Source organism: Saccopteryx leptura, chromosome 8, assembly GCF_036850995.1.
Source record: "Saccopteryx leptura isolate mSacLep1 chromosome 8, mSacLep1_pri_phased_curated, whole genome shotgun sequence".
Lineage (NCBI taxonomy): Eukaryota > Metazoa > Chordata > Mammalia > Chiroptera > Emballonuridae > Saccopteryx > Saccopteryx leptura.
Genome location: NC_089510.1, coordinates 60,013,616 through 60,031,002, shown reverse-complemented (window position 1 = coordinate 60,031,002; position 17,387 = coordinate 60,013,616). Strand labels below are relative to the sequence as shown.

Here is a 17,387-nt window from a genome sequence, read left to right as displayed (position 1 = left end):
AATAATTTAACAACCAGTTCTCTGCCCTAATGATTATTTTAAGTATAAAAAAGTGATATACTGAAAGGTAGTTTATTATTTCATGCATTTAATGCTTAAATAAAAATAATAAAAGAAGTATACAATACACTGTTGCGCAGATCAATGTTAAAAAAGAGTAGGAAAGTAAATTTGTGATTTCCACATTGGGCAGCTGCCCAGGTGCCCACCTTAGAGAGAACCCTGATTATAAGTGCCATTTTAACAACTGGTTCACCGAATTCAACAAAAAAATTAGGTATTGGTTCTGCCAAACCAGTGAGAACCAGTTGAATCCCAACACTATATTAAACCAATATGTTTTTGATGGCTTTGAAAACTTTTTGTATTTTAATATAGTAAGCATTGCATCTGAAATCTTATCTAACGACACCATTTCTAAGGCATTTTGCAACATTGTCATAGTCTAGATGCTTACTTCATTTTTTTTATAGTGTTGAGGCAAAGTGAACACTTTAAAAACAACAGATCAGGAATTCTCAGACTTGGTGTGCATAAGAATTATTGGGATGCCCGATAAACATGCAGAGTGTCTGCTCTCCCCATTACCTCTAGCTAAATCAGAAAAGTAGGGGTAGAGTCCAAGAACCTGTAATTTAAGTATCGGCTTGCTTCTTATTTTGAGAATTAGTGTTTCTGCCTGGCCATAAAGAAGGTCAAGCAGGTAATGTTCCTAAAATTGGGCAAGAAACAAAGCTGATTATTAAAATTCTGAGGAAGGCTTGCAATGGTCTCCTTTCAGATTCACAAAGATTCACCTCTTCAAATTATAGTTGAGGGAAGTGAAGACTCTAGATCACTATGAGTTAATGAGTAGCATAAGCATTTCCTATCTCACTACTATTATTTCTTAACCTATGTGACCTTAGAGATATCATTTTTACAACAGTTCTATTCTTTTTCTCTTTCCCACTAGTCAGTAAGTATCTCTGGGATAATGACTAGATCATATTTATCCTAAAATCCCCAGTGTTTTGCAAAGTGCCTGGCATATTATAGGCATTTAATTATTAGATCCACGAATGCATTCATTTATTCATTCATTCCACAAATATCTATTGAGCTCCTATTATGAATCAGGCATTGTCCCAGGTGCTGCAAATACAGTGGTGAATGATACAACTAACTAAACCAAATTCTTATCTCCAAGGCTTGTTATTTAAAGTAAAGTGCAATCATAATATTGTCTTTTTCTCTCTGAGGATTTCGAGGATTAAGAAGCTGATGTTAATGAAATGACTCAAGATCTTTTTTTAGAAAAAAAATTAAGAAGACAACAGAGAAAACTGTCGCACAATCCTGAAAGATTTGATTGCGTTGTTCTTTTCATCTTCTTTCTTTAATAAGTTTACTTATGATGCGAACGATTTAGAATATCTTTTCTGATGCCAGTAAATGAACTGAGATTATTATGAAGTTGATGAAGTATTATGACAACCATTCACTGATTACAAGCCATTTGATTTTAATTTCTGCTGGCAGAGTTCACTCAGGGAGTACTGCAAACCCTACCTGACCTCCTGCTCTTCATTGGTCAGACCCAGTCCGAACATATGATGGATGTCATAGCAGGAGTAGCTGTCTGCCAGCAATCTAGAATGTGGTTAGACAGGAACAGCATTTCAGCTCGTGGCATGCAACAAATCAGTCTTCTTCCCTTACATCCTGGTGTGGAATTGAGAAAAAGTCGGACTTACCCAACTTTCTGAAAACTCTTCTCCACGTTGTCCCAAACATATCTGATTTTCTGCACTTGAATACATCGTAGCTGCAATGACAAATGTGATAGTATATATGTCATTTACGAAGTAATGCTCATCAGGGAAGGGGAGGGTGGTTTAATGCAGGTCCCCACACAGCTCTAGCTTTCCTTAATACATAGCTGCAATTTCCAATCCAGCAGTGTGATATTCAAATTCCCATCTAATAAATGCTTACATCTCTTTTTTAACAGAAAGCAGATCATAACAATGCATTCCTTTTTCTTCTTCTTCTTTTCCAAATGAGAGGAGGGGAGATAGAGAGACAGACTCCCACATGCTCCCCAACCGGGATCCACATGGCAACACCTGTCTGGGGCCAATGCTCTGCCCATCTGAGGCCATGCTTGCAACTGAGCTATATTTATTTATTTACTTATTTACTTACTTACTTACAGGGACAGAGTGAGAGTCAGAGAGAGGGATAGATAGGGACAGACAGGAACAGAGAGAGATGAGAAGCATCAATCATGTTTTTCCTTGTGACACCTTAGTTGTTTGTTGATTGCTTTCTCATATGTGCCTTGACCATGGGCCTTTAGCAGACCAAGTGACTCCTTGCTCAAGCCAGCGACCTTGGGTCCAAGCTGGTGAGCTGTGCTCAAACCAGATGAGCCCAGGCTCAAGCTGGTGACCTCGGGGTCTTGAACCTGAGTCCTTCACATCCAGTCCGATGCTCTATCCACTGCGCCACTGCCTGGTCAGGCGCAACTGAGCTATTTTTAGCACTTAGGCAGAGGCTCCATGGGGCCATCCTCAGCGCCTGGGGCCAATGTGCTTGAACCAATCAAGGGGGAAGAGAGAGAGAGAAGGAGGAGGAGGGGGAGGGATAGAGAAGCAAGTGGTTTCCTCTCCTGTGTGCCTTGTCAAGGAATCAAACCCAGGACATCCACACACAGGGCCGACATTCTACCATTGAGTCAACTGGCCAGGGCCAACAATGCACTCTTAAAATCACTTACTTTTAATTCTGGTTTCAATACAGCTTGGTTTATGACAGAGTGGCTGTCAGCTACAAGAGGTTGTTCCGGGTTCTTGCTTATAGGAAATTTTAGTGCAGATAAGTGGAGGCACATCACCTTCTTCCTGATATATCTTTGAAATTCATCCTGGAAAAGACAGTCTGGCCCATGAAATTCTCAAGTGTCATTCAATAGGCACTCAATCAACCAAACATCTGCCATGTGCTAGACCAGTGGTTCCCAAAGTTTGCACTGCAGACAAGAGCATCTGCATTATCTCGGAACTTGCTAGAAATGCAAATTCTCAGCCCCACCCAAACCTACAACATCAGAAATTCTGGGGTTAAGGCCAGCAGGCTGTGTTTTAAAGACTCCCATAGGCGATTCCAATCTGCATAAAATTTGAGAACTGTGATGGAGAATAAAAAGAAAAATACACTTTTCAGGAAAACCCTATATTCAGAAAATAGTTTCTAGCTATTTTAAAATTGCATCTAGATGTTTAAAGTGTCTAATTTCACTCAAAATACATATTTTGGAAAAATTGGATTATCATTCCCCTGTTATGTTTCTAAGGGTTATCACACTGACAGCCGCTGTTCATGTAGTGGCTAAGAGCTTTACCAATTAGCCAGACATGGTAGAAATTTCCCCAGACTGATAATGCAAGAAATGTCTTTCATTCCGAGGTTAAAATAAGAGATAGAAAATAAATTGCAAGATACTTTTGCCATCTCCTATTTGGGGACAGGAAGATTATTTAAAATAAGGGAATCACTCCCTTCTGGAATGCTAGCCTGTCAGTCCTTGGTTGTTCCACAAGTGCATCGTGAAAGGGCACACACCGTTGTCCTTAGCAAAATGGTATCTGCCTCTTCCAACGGGCATGGGACGCAGCTGGCCCACACGCTCCACTGGGGCCTCCAGTAGAACACCAGCAGAAGGACCCCACAGGTCAGCACAGACACCACGAGGCAGAAGGCCCTGCGTAGATTCTGGGTCTGGTAACCAAACACCTCCTGAACAGAAAACAAAAGATCACTCTATTTTTCTTTTTTCACATACACATATCATTTTATTCCAAGAAACACAGATTTCAGATGCAGGGGTGTTGATTGGGAGAGAAATCTGACTTTGGCTGGTTGAATCAGATTGATTGCTTACAGCTGTCAGCTGATAGCATTTTAAAAAAGGACTCATTTTACTACCCTGGCATGTAGAACTAAGACATCAGACAGGAGAAACTAGGAATGGTCAGAACTCTTTAATTATAAATATTCTTTTTTTTTTTTTTCCTTGCATTTTTCCGAAGCTGGAAACGGGGAGAGACAGTCAGACAGACTCCTGCATGCGCCCAACCGGGATCCACCCAGCACGCCCACCAGGGGCGACGCTCTGCCCACCAGGGGGCGATGCTCTGCCCCTCGGGGGCGTCGCTCTGTTGCGACCAGAGCCACTCTAGCGCCTGGGGCAGTGGCCAAGGAGCCATCCCCAGCGCCCGGGCCATCTTTGCTCCAATGGAGCCTCGGCTGGGCTGCGGGAGGGGAAGAGAGAGACAGAGAGGAAGGAGAGGGGGAGGGGTGGAGAAGCAGATGGGCGCTTCTCCTGTGTGCCCTGGTGGGGAATCGAACCTGGGACCTCTGCACGCCAGGCCAATGCTCTACCACTGAGCCAACTGGCCAGGGCCCTAAATATTCTTAAAAGTTACCTCATGCCCTGGCTGGATAGTTCAGTTGGCTAGGGTAGTCCCAATATACAAAGTTGAGGGTTTGATCCCCGGTCAGGGCACATATAGGAACAGATGGATGTTTCTGTCTCTCTCTCCCTCCCTCCCTTCTTCTCTCTCTAAAATCAATAATAAATAAATAAATTGAAAAAAACTCACCTCATAATTTTATAAATTACTTTATGCTTTGGACCAGTTCTACTTTCATTAAGTTTTTTAATTGTTAATTTGAATTTACTGGAGCAAGATGATAAAATCATGATAGAATATAATCCACACTTAATATCTAGCTTTATGCAAATTCAACTTTGTCTAATTATCATGATTGAGAAGAATTGAAAGTATTGATAACTACCGCTTTCTGAACCAGGAAGATGATATTTATAAACTAAGAGTTAGTCTGTGGACACAAAAGACAGCTTTTCAAAGACTTTCAAAAGACAGTAACATGCTGAAATAGTTTTACTTTTAGTATATATTAGGTTAGTTGATATTTTTCATAAATTGAATAAAGACTTGAGATAGGGTTTTAGGGAAAAACAAATAACCAAAAATAATTTATTTGTTTATTTAAAGCCAAATTATAGTTTCCATCTTCTACAATGAAAATTCACAGCATTGTTTTTCTTTAAGTTTCAAGAATTAGACTTTTCAGACAATAAAGTGGTGGTAGCCAGGGGCTTGGGGGTGGGGAATAAGAGTGTTGGTTTCTAAAGTTAACGAGTACTAAAATAGCCATAGAGGTTTAATGAACATAGACAATAATAGTGTCCTATAAATATGTAATATGATATTTTTACATCAGCAGTCATATTACTATATATATCAAAGAAACATGTTCCACCTTAAGTTTACACAAAGTTATCTGTCAAATTTTTCCAATGAAAAAAATTTTATTTTTAGTGTATTTGGAGGACCCAGAGGGATGCTGATTATGAATGACATCGTTACTATACTATAATTTTAGGTACTGCTATTATTATTTTTTTAAGTGGTAAAGACAGGTTTTATTTTATTTTTATTGATTGATTGATTTTAGAAAGAGGAAGGGAGAGAGAGAGAGTAAGAGAGACATTGATCTGTTTCTGTATGTGCCCTGACCAGGGATCAAACCAGCAACTTCTGCATTTTGGGACGTTGCTCTAGCCAACTGACTTTGAACTCCTATGTCCAGGTCACAGAACTATAATGTCAAGAAAATGGGTTTTTACTGAGTTTCTATCGCACTTTCAAATGATGAGACCTTTCAAATTTTATGCTAGTTTAGATCATGTTATAATAAATCTTTTGGTTTTATTCTTTGGAAAAGTTTTTATCTTCAATTTATTTTTTTATGTTTTTCCAGAGATCTCCAACCTTTCACATCTCATGACACACACATAAACTAATTACTAAAATTATCTGGCACACCGAAAATATATTATATTTTTTGCTGATTAGAAAAAAAAGGTACAATTTAGATTTATTGACATCAATGGCTATTGTGTTGGCTGTTGTCATTTTTTTTATTTGATGACCTAAGGGAAAAGAGGCCAGTGCCCCTGACTAAATAGTCAGGTACTGCATGTTTTAAAAATTCTTGCAGCACACCAGTGTACCAACGCATACCATTTGAAAATTGCTGTTGTTTTTCTAATAAAGAACTCTGTGGTAAATCAAGATTTTAATAACAGTTGTTGAAAGTAATCCTTAAACATAGTGGAGAGGTCATAGGCATAGTGATAAAAGATGTAAACTTGAGTAACTGGTCTGCTAATTATCAGTTATGCGACCCTAGGTAAATCATTTCACCTCCACGGAATCCCAATTTACTCCTTAACAAAAAAAAAAAAAAAAAAAAAAAAAGAAAGAAAGAAAAGAAAAGAAAAGAAAAGAAAAGAAATCTGTTCCTTACAGGGCACTTAAATGAGATAGTGTTTCCTTAAGTACTCTGCACAGTAATTACAATATGAAGAGCTCCTTTTCACTGTTCCTCAACACTATCACCTGGCTGAGGAGAAATATTCATCAATGTTAGTGATGTATCCACCATATTTAGAGATTATTCATGTTAAGGTGTAAATGTTACTTATGTGTTCATTCTGCTTGTAAGCATATTTTCAGTTGGTTTCCTTTCTCCCTAATCTTCTCTCTGACTCAATAAACCTGTTTTGGTTTTATTTGTAAATTTACTTATTTATAGTTTTATTAGACTCACATAAAATATATATGCCAGTTCACATATTATGTCATAAATACAAATTATTTTACAGGGGCTTATTGCCAAAGCCCAATGGTGTACAAGATAGATGTGGAAGACTTGAGAATTTTAGTCCAGCTTACTACCAATGACATTGATAATTATAATTCTGACTCTTTCTGTGTTTTTTTATACAACATTTTTTTTATTAAAAAAGGAACCCACAATATAGTAAAGCTGCAATGAAATCACTATAGCTCCATATGGCTAATAAGCTTATAAACTGGAATAATTCTTTAGGAAACCAAGATGACAAATTGTAAAACATCAAGAATTACAAAGATGTTTCTATTCCTTGAATCATTTATTTTACACTTGAAAATCTACCCTAATGAAATAATCTGTAAAGTAGAAAGTAAGGTATATAAAGATGTCCAGTACATTACCTATTATAGTAGAGTTATTGAAATAATGAAACAAAAGCTAATGGAGCAATAAGATGTGAAACATCAAAATATAGATTGTTGGGGAGCCATTGAAAACAAATTGCACAAAGTCAATATAGACACATTGGACATTTTAATAATCTTAAGAAAAGAACAAAGAACAGATAGGATAGAAAACAAATAGAAACATTATGGACTTTAACCCAGTTGAATCAGTAATTACATTAAATGTAAATGGCCATAATAATATGATTGAAAGCAAAGATTGCCAGACAATAATAATAAAAGAAGACCCACTGTATGTTGTTTACAAGAAACATACTTTAAATATAAAGAAGCAGAAATTAATTTTAAAAAGAAGATAGATTAAATAGAGAAAAATGGGGAAACTATACCCTGCAAAGATTAAAAAAAGAAAATTGCTTTAGCTATATTACCATTAGACTATATAGACTTTAATAAAAGAAATATTATGAGAAAAAGGGCATTTTATAAGCTAAAATATCAACAGGAAGACAACAATCCTAAATTTTTCTGCACCTATAAAAGTAGTTTTAAAATTTCTAAAGTAATTGATAGAACTTAAATTTATTCTCATCAATGGAGATGATTTTTTTTTTTCTGAAGTGAGAAGCGGGGTGGCAGAGAGACAGACTCCCACATGTGCCCAACCAGGATCCACCCAGCAAGCTCACTAGGGGGCGATGCTCTGCCCACCTGGGGCATTGCTCCATTGCAACTGGAGCCATCCTCAGTGCTTGGACCAACCTTGCTCCAATGGAGCCTTGGCTGTAGGAGGGGAGAGAGAAAGACAGAGAGAAGGGAGAGGGGGAGGGGTGGAGAAGCAGATGGGTGCTTTTCCTGTGTGCCCTGGCTGAGAATCGAACCTGGGACTTCCACACACTGGGCAGATGCTCTGCCACTGAGCCAACTGGCCAGGGCCTCATCACTGGAAATTTTAACACACCTCTCACTAACTGACAAAACAAGTAGGCCAAAAAAAAAAAAAAAAAAAAAAAAAAGCAGTAAGAATGCAGAAGTTTCAACATCCTCATTAACTAAATTGCCCAAGTTAATAAATACAGAAAATCACAGCCCCAAATTGCATGATTCAAATTCTTTTAAGCACACGTAAAATATATACCTAAATTGACAGCATTATGCAACATAAAGTATAGTGACATTACAATTAAATTAGAAATTAACAACAGAATAAGTTTAAAATTTCCAAATATTTGAAAATTACACAACATATTTCAGAATAACACATGTGAGTCAAATAAGAAATTACAACAAACATTAAGAAATATTTTGAACTGAATAAAAATAAAAATGAACAATAAAGGCCCAAACTGGAAACATCTAAGAGTACATCAACAGGAGAAAGACAAATAAAGTTTGTGTTTTCATACAACGAAATACTACAAAACAACATAAAAAGAATGCATTTCTGAGGTACACAACACGGATGAATTTCAGTCCTCATATTAACTAAATGAAGTCCTATAAAGCAATGCACAATTCTACTTACATCAAGTTCAAAATGAGCAAAACTGTTGATGAAAATCATTAAATTTTTATGTTTAAGATCAGAGAAATTTATTTATACAAATATACCCACCGTATTTATATGGCAGTAAAAAGTTCTTAAAAATGGAGTGAATTTGTTTATTATACATTGTTCCAAGCAGGTAGAAAGTATTTTAATTACTTTAATGGAATAAATTGAAAAAAAAATGACAGTACCTTAGAAATGAATAAAAGAGAAAAAAAGAGTGAGAGAGAGAGAGAGAGAGAGAGAGAGAGTGAGAGAGAGAGAGGGGCAGGGGTGTGTGGGGGAGTGGGGGAGCCAGAGTAGTGATTTTTGTGGGAAATGGGAGGTTTGGTGCTTAGGGAAACTGTAGCTGCTTCCTTGTGTAGATGATCAGGAAGAACTGACTTCCATTGGAGCAGAGGTACAATCACATCCTTAATCACAGAGATAAGGAAAGAGGTTTCTGAGAATGACACTACTTATGGCCGGGACACCTCAATCAAAGTGTCAGCAGATTTTTTCCCATCTGTTAAACAATAAAGCAAAAGTAAGTAAATAAATAATAAGAATTTGTAATGTCAGAGTAGTTTTCAGACATGTGTAGCTCATTGAACAAAGTGAACAGAACAATATATTTGCTTCCTTGGTAAAATGATCTCATAGTCCTTGGTAAAATTCCTCCCTAGACCATTTCTCAGTTTCCCCAGAGGTTATGGTGCTAGGAATGGGACTTGAGGTTTTGCTTGAAAGAATCATTACTTTGTGTGGCATTCTTTTAACCAAATCCTCAATCTGCTGGCCAATGTTTGTGTGGGTTAATATTTGTGTGTTTCCAGTTTGACAAGTTAATGTCAAGTATAAATTGCTTGTTCTAAATGGTTGGTCTTCTGATGCAATATGAGACGCTGACATTTCTCTGAAACATTTATACACCCCTAGTAAAATCCACAGAGTAGAGGAGGAAGCCAGGAGCAATATTTATACAGTAAAGGAGGAAGGTAAGGAGAGTCCAGAAGTCTTGTATATGTAAAGATACTGGGAACAGGGGCGAGAGAATCAGAATCCCAAACCCATTATACATGGTTTCTCATAGTAAAGTGAGTTTTGTCACCTATAACCTATGTAACCTCAGGATTTCACTTCTCTAAGTCTTAGCTTCCATCTCTATACTTAGGGGATTTTAATAACACACTCCTGGAGGAATAGTGGTGGAGATTAAATGAGAGGTGGAAGGTTTCATCAGTGTCAGCAGGTGATTTGATAATAGGTCAATCGAAGGGGGACAGGACAGAGGTGGCTCTTTTAGTTCTGAGCTGAAAGATACTGAGTCAAGTTGGTAATGGAAACAGACTGCATTCCATGCAGTGAGGAACACAGATCTGCCATCACCTCTCAGCTGAGTTGGATAGCACAGAGGTTGCGCCATCTTCATGGAGACTTGAATTGTATCCTCTCTAAGACAGTGGTCCCCAACCTTTTTTGGGCCACGGACCGGTTTAATGTCAGAAAATATTTTCACAGACCGGCCTTTAGGGTGGGACGGATAAATGCACAAAATAAAATTATGTGACCGGTGTAAAAACTGTGTTATTCTTAAATATAATTGTTAAACTTACGAGACAAGCGTCAAGAGTGAGTCTTAGATGGATGTAACAGAGGGAATCTGGTCATTTTTCAAAAATAAAACATCGTTCAGACTTAAATATAAATAAAACAAAAATAATGTAAGTTATTTATTCTTTCTCTGTGGACGGGTACCAAATGGCCCACGGACCAGTACCAGTCCACGGCCTGGGGGTTGGGGACCACTGCTCTAAGAGGTGACGCTCCCTCACTGTTTTTGTTTCCCACTAGAATTCTGTATTCCAGATAACAGGACAGTTACCACGCCCTAATGGTTTTTCATAAGCTCAGAGTATAAAAGGAGCAGCAACATTAGGAGTAACAATGAAATAAACACATCCCTTTTGAAGATGTTGTTGCCTAAGGACAATTTAGAGCCTCTGCTCTTTATTCCCACCCCCCATCAACCCCATTGCTTTCCAGGAGTTCTCATTTCTGTTGTTTGCTCCATCACTTACTAGTTAATGTGATCTTAGTAAATGATTTAAATTCCCTACACTGTAGCCCTGGCCGGCTGGTTCAGTGGTAGAGTATTGGCCCAGCATGTGGCTGTCCCAGGTTTGATTCCCAGTTAGGGCACACAAGAGAAGCACCCATCTGCTTCTCCACCCTCCCCCTCTTACTTCTCTCTATCTCTCTTTTCTCCCTCCTGCAGCCATGGCTCAATCAGAGCAAGTTGACCCCAGGTACTGAGGATGGCTCCATGGCCTCCCCATCAGGTGCTAAGAGCTTGGTTGCTGAGCAACAGAGCAATGCCCGAGATGGGCAGAGTATCACCCCCTAGTGGGCTTGCTGAGTTGATCCCAGTCAGGGCACATGCGGAAGTCTGTCTCTCTGCCTCCCATCCTCTCACGAACAAACAAACAAACAAAAATCCCTACAGTTTAGATTCCTCATTGTAATGCTTAATGGTTGAGGCCAGGCAGGTTCACACTGAATTCAGGCAGATGGTAGAGGAACTGCAAAGCCAGAAGCATTGGCCCTTCTCTTTTAATAGATTCTCTCAACAGCAGACAAGCAAACAGGCACGGGGAAGCCCTGCTTCTCACAATGGAGAGCAAGGAATCAAGAAAACGACCCTGAGGTCAAGCACCCGTAGCCTTACATAAGCTATACACACATGGCTCACACACTAATCATGCAAAGTACAAGTGAGCAAGCTTAACACAGCTGTCTTCCCAACACTCATGTAAGAAATGTGGCTGGTTGTGAAAGACAAGGAGGTAGTCCGGTGTAGCAGTTAAAAGCTGGGAATATGGTATGAAAAAACCAAGTTCAAGTCCTCTACTATGTAACCACAAAACTGACCTTGGGCAATCTATTTTACTTCTTTTGAGGGCTCAATTTCTTCCTTCATAAATGAGAATGACAACTATAACTATCTTCTAGAGTTGTTATGAGAAACTAATGAAAGAATATGTGCAAAACATTTAGCTCCGTCCCTGAAACATTTTGAGCATGTTATATGTGTTAATATTAGCTTGCTCAATATACAGTTCAAAAACTTTTCAAAGCATTGTGAAATGATTTGGCCACAGGTGATATTCAGAACTAAATGTTATTTGCCAAAACTGTAAGTTGTACTTTCAGAAGTGGTTGATCCATTGGCTTAACTAAAATTTTTCTTTTTACACTTAGCACATATTATCAAAATTGAAGTCCAATACAGGCCAAAAAGAAAACTGCTCCCCTTTGTAATATGTGAAACTGAGAGAAGGACTTTAAGATAAACACCAAATTGATTCAAAGATTAATTAGATGTCATAACTATAGATATGACAGTGCATGCACACACACACATATCCACATTAACATTCACACGCACGCACACGAACCAGCTCAATCATTCTTCACCTGTACAGGAGGGAGACAGTGTAATAGGACATCCTCTGGTGTTCTGCAGTGTGATCTTGTAGAGGTTACTTCACTGAGTCACAATTTCTCCATTATGAAATGGGTATTTGAGAGACTAGCTCAAAGGGATCCAGCGAGAAATGCATAAAATCTCAGCACATAAATGACACTTTTTAAATTATTATTTTTTCTTTCTTTTCTTTATAGGTAGCTTTTATAGTTGTTGTCAAAGATAGGACCAATTGGCTAAATTCCTCAGAAAAGAAAAATTATGGGGTGCTGCTTCATCTAAACATAGTTTCTTCCCCAAATTCTCTTATGGGGATCCTCTAAGTTATATGGAATCATCCCCCCGGTTTCCCCTGGCCTGTTCCTGAATTTTTACTGCATCTGAAGCATAGGCATTTAGGCACAACTGGTCTTGTAAATGAATTCTTTTTAGTTTTTAGAAATCCTTTTATTCTCATATTCACTATTTGTGTGTTTATCAAAATTATTTGCCCTGGCTGGTTGGATCAGTGGTAGAGCGTCGGCCTGGCGTGCAGAAGTCCCGGGTTCGATTCCCAGCCAGGGCACACAGGAGAAGCGCCCATCTGCTTCTCCACCCCTCCCCCTCTCCTTCCTCTCTGTCTCTCTCTTCCCCTCCCGCAGCGAGGCTCCATTGGAGCAAAGATGGCCCAGGCGCTGGGGATGGCTCCTTGGCCTCTGCCCCAGGCGCTGGAGTGGCTCTGGTTGCAACAGAGCGACGCCCCGGAGGGGCAGAGCATCGCCCCCTGGTGGGCAGAGCGTCGCCCCCTGGTGGGCACGCCGGGTGGATCCCGGTCGGGCACATGCGGGAGTCTGTCTGACTGTCTCTCCCCGTTTCCAGCTTCAGAAAAATACAAAAAAATAATAATAATTGTAGTGTACCCACCATGCACAGACATAATAATATGCTTTAAATCCTTGGAACGGGTATTTTGGGTGACAGTTCATAACACTTTCACTTACACAAACAAGGATTCTCACAACAGCACAAAGTTATAAATTTATTTACTCAGCCAAGGCAATTACCTGCTGTGAGTGGCGATGCCAGTTTTTTGCTATGACCTGTTAGGCTTTGCCATGGGTTAGAAGTTCCAATAACCTTAGAGCAACTTAGTTTTTTCTACATAGGCTACACATTTCAGTCCCTTGACTCAGGGCCAAGGAGATATCTCTGTGTCCTTTCATGAGACTAGAATTCATCACATTTTATCTTCTTTCTTTTTAAAAACAACCCTCACTGCACCAAGTTTCTATTCATTATTCACAATCTACCCTTTGCTATCTTTATCTGAACATGCCAAACCATGTTCCTCTGTGTCTTAGACAGGAGGGCATTCTTAAGACTGCTCTCTTATCTAACTCTGCCTTGTTTCAAAGTTCTTTTCTTTAATGCAAAGATAATATTGTCTCTATTGATGGACCCTGTTATTGTGGTCATTGTTTCTCAGCCTCTATTATTGTCTGGGTTTGGCTACATGTAGTAATTTGTGTTAGTTATCACTGATTACTAAGCATTGTTAATTATAGTTTTCTATATTTTACCCTGCATTCACCGTGGAATAAAATGTCTTGAATCACTTTCACCTTTGTCTATATTTGCCATTAAGAATTAACTTTTCTTGCATGGTGATTCTCGTAGGTTCCTGGTTCCCACTATGTGCGCTTGTGTATGTATGTGTGGCCTTTGGGGGTGGGGGCTTCCCACACAACACAAAACAATTCTCCAACACCAGCTGGATGTCCTACAGTTCAACTCAAGTCTGACACCAACTACCTGAAGATGGCATCAGATTCTCCAGGTTGAGGGATCACTACCCCCCAACTCTAAGCACCTGTAACAAGTCCAGGTAACAGCCTACACTTCTAACCAACTGGCTGCAAATTGGAGGTTCCCAGAACTTCCTCCTTGAGTTTGATTAACTTACTAGAGCAGCTCACTGAACACAGAGAAACATTTTACTCACTAGAATACTGGTTTATTACAAAAGGGTATAACTCAGAAACAGCCAGACGGAAGAAATGCAGAAGGCAAGGTACAAGCAAGGGCATTGAGCTTCCATGTCCTCTCCAGGTGCCACACTCCCAGCACTTCTGCCTGTTCCCCCACCAGAAACATCTCCGAACCCAGACCTCTCAGGTCTTTGTGGAGGCTTTATTACCTCGGCATGACTGATAAATCACTGGCCATTGGAAACTGATTCAATGTTCAGCCCCTCTTTGGAGTCCAGAGATCCTCTAACCACACAGTTAGTTCTGACAACCAGCCTCCATCTTTAGGTGAAGTCTGTAAGTTGCCTCATTAGCATAACAAAAGAGACCTTTGTTGCTCTCATCACTTAGGAAATTCCAAGGTTTTTAAGATCTCTGTGTCTGAAGTGGAAACTAAGATAAAATATATATTTCTTTTTTGTCTTTTTATTGAATTTATTAGGGTACCATTAGTTAATAAAATTATATAGTTTTCAGGTATACAATTCTACAATACATCATCTGTATATTGTATTGTGTGTTCACCACCCAAGTCAAGTCTCCTTCCATCTCCATTTATCTTCCCTATACTTCTTCGACTTCCCCCACCCTCTTTCCCTCTGGTAATCACCATAAAGTTGTCTGTGTCAATAATGTTTTATTTTCTTTTTTGCTTAACCCTTTCACCTTTTCCACCCAGCCCTGCAACCCTCTTCTCTCTGACTGCTGTGAGTCTTCTCTATCTAGAAGCCTGTTTCTATTTTGTGTGTTAGTTTATTTTGTTCTTTATATTCCACAAATGAGTGAAATCATATGGTACTTGCTTTTCTCTGACTGGCTTCTTTCACTTAACATAATGCATCATACTACAGCATCCAGGTGCATCATACTATTGCAAAGGGTAAGATTTTTGTCCCTTTTTTACAGCAAAGTAGTATTCCATCATGTAAATGTACCACATCTTTTTTACCCACTTATCTACTGATGAGCACGTGGGCTGCTTCCAAATCTTGGCTATTGTAAATAATGCTGCAATGAACAGAGATGCATATATTCTTTTTCTTTTTATAAATCACAATACCACAGTGACTATAGTTAATAATACTGCATTATACAGCTATAAGTTGCTAAAAAAAAGTAGCTCTTAAAAGTTTACATCACAAGGACAAAAGTATTATAACTCTGTGTAGTGGTGGTGGTTAACTAGACTTATATGATGATCATTTCACAATATATACAAATATTGAATCATTATGTTGTACACCTAAAACCAATATAATGTTATATGTTAGTTACATCTTGATTAAAAAAACTCTTAAGCACTTACACTTATTTAGATGCTGTTTAGTTTTCACAACCATATAAAATAGGCATTATAATTTATATTAAAATAAGCATTATTAATAATATGTATAAATTATTATTTATAGATAAAAGAAATTGAATCTTGAAGATGTTCAAAATAATTATTGAAATAGTTCAACCTATTAAACTTTCCCTTATGCTTTCTTTCTGAAATAAGAAAGGCCCTTCATTCTCTAGCAGTGCGAATCAAAATCCAGCACCAAAGAGATGAACATATTGTTGCTCTCAACTACAGGTATTCTCGTAAAATCAATTGGTACTATGATAGCAAACAAATGTGCTAATATGTGGTCTTCCTGGAAGTAAGACCACAACTAAGGATGCTTGTTTGATGGGGCTGATGGTGGGAGAACCGTAGCATAGATAAAAAGAAAATGAGATGCATGGGCTGATGAGCAGGGACAATTTCTGGAACAAGAATTTCCCCTAAACTAAGGACATGGGGCAATGTGACATGTTCCTTTAAAGTTTGTTCATGGAATATGAGCATCACTAAACAGGGGTACCTCAGAGATTGTTTGGTCCAAATTATTCTCTTGAAAAAAATAGCTATATGCAATCCTTTGCAGATGAGCATCAATTGTCTGCTTAAGACAGGCTACTCACTACCTTACAAGGCTACACCTTCTCTAGTTGAACAACTGTGATGGTGCATTAGTTTCCTATTGCTGCATAACAAACATATTGGCTTAAAACAACACAAATTAATTATCTCACAGTTTCCATGGGTTAGGAGAGTCTGGGTTAGCTATTTCCTCTGCTCAGTTCACAAGACTAAAATCAGGGTGTCACCTGGGCTAGGTTTCTTCTGGAGATCAAGGACGTCTTTCAACATCACATGGTTTGGGGCAGGATTCGGTAGCTTTAGGAGGCCCCCATTCTTTTGCTAGTTGTCAGCTAGAAGCTACTCTCAGTTCTCAATTCTCAGACACAACTCAGTTCCTTGAACATTAAATCTTCCATTGTATTGGTTCTGCCCACACTCATCAGGAGGACAGGAGGAGATCATGCAAGGGCAAAAGTCACTGGAGGGGTGTCATGTTAGGATTCTTCCAAGACAGGTGGTTAGGGAGCTCTGCCAGAAAGAAGATAAATCAGGCTGGAACGTACTCTGTTCTCCACATCAACCACGTGACTACTGGAAGACAACCACTATGCTTGTTCTTTGAGGAACTGCTCCCAACATCTTTAAAACACTTCTCAGTTGTGATATTCAGATAGCCTTTCAAATACACTACACTTCTTGTATGAATCTTAGAATTAAATATAACTTCCTAGATGTACCCTAAATAGTACAGAACATAAGTAGCACTATTATTTCTTTTGTTCTTCAGAACAAACTTTTGTTAAGTCATCCAAGGACGGACTTTTTTTTTATAACTTTAACATATTGGCAACTAAAATACAGCCATAAAAAAAAAACGCTTCAATGGATGTTTCATGAATATCTACTAAGCCCAAGTCATTTATTCTCTCACCTTGTATTTTGATAATAATTTAAAAACTCAAGGGTTAATATGTGGATTAGGTGCTCATATACTGAGGCCTAATACGTAGCACTGCCAATTTCTCTCCTACAATCCAGCCTAGAGAACATTTTAAATCTTGATTCTATCAACTATATAGCTGTCTTTCCTTCATAGTGAGCTGTCATTTGAAGATGAGATATGTTTGCCATCATTCAAGCTGTTAATATAAATTTGACTGAAGACGGGAGAGATCCAATAGGGCTAACTTTTTCATTTTCAATTTTAATATTATATTTTGAGTGTTTTTTGGGGGGGAGGGGATGTCCTTTAATGGAAGATGAGGAGTATACAACACTGTTTAAAATAATTCAAATGTTCAAAGTTTCTGACTTTTCTTACCAACTCTTCATATTAGTTGTTTTTTATAATGGTAGA

At 38.5% G+C, this 17,387-nt stretch overlaps 1 protein-coding gene across 4 annotated transcripts in view; it reads right to left on the bottom strand.

Annotated features, from left to right (window-relative positions):
* ATP13A5 (ATPase 13A5) overlaps positions 1-17,387 on the bottom strand; it is a 137,556-nt gene that overhangs the window by 115,315 nt on the left and 4,854 nt on the right. For 3 of the 4 annotated variants that reach the window (XM_066347555.1, XM_066347558.1, XM_066347556.1), the window contains exons 2-5: positions 3,607-3,780; positions 2,762-2,908; positions 1,737-1,807; positions 1,552-1,632 (exon numbers count right to left, since the gene is read on the bottom strand). In XM_066347555.1, coding sequence (XP_066203652.1) covers positions 1,552-1,632; positions 1,737-1,807; positions 2,762-2,908; positions 3,607-3,780 — 473 coding nt within the window. The remainder of the gene's footprint in view (positions 1-1,551; positions 1,633-1,736; positions 1,808-2,761; positions 2,909-3,606; positions 3,781-17,387) is intronic. The other variant, XM_066347557.1, reaches the window with a different exon arrangement.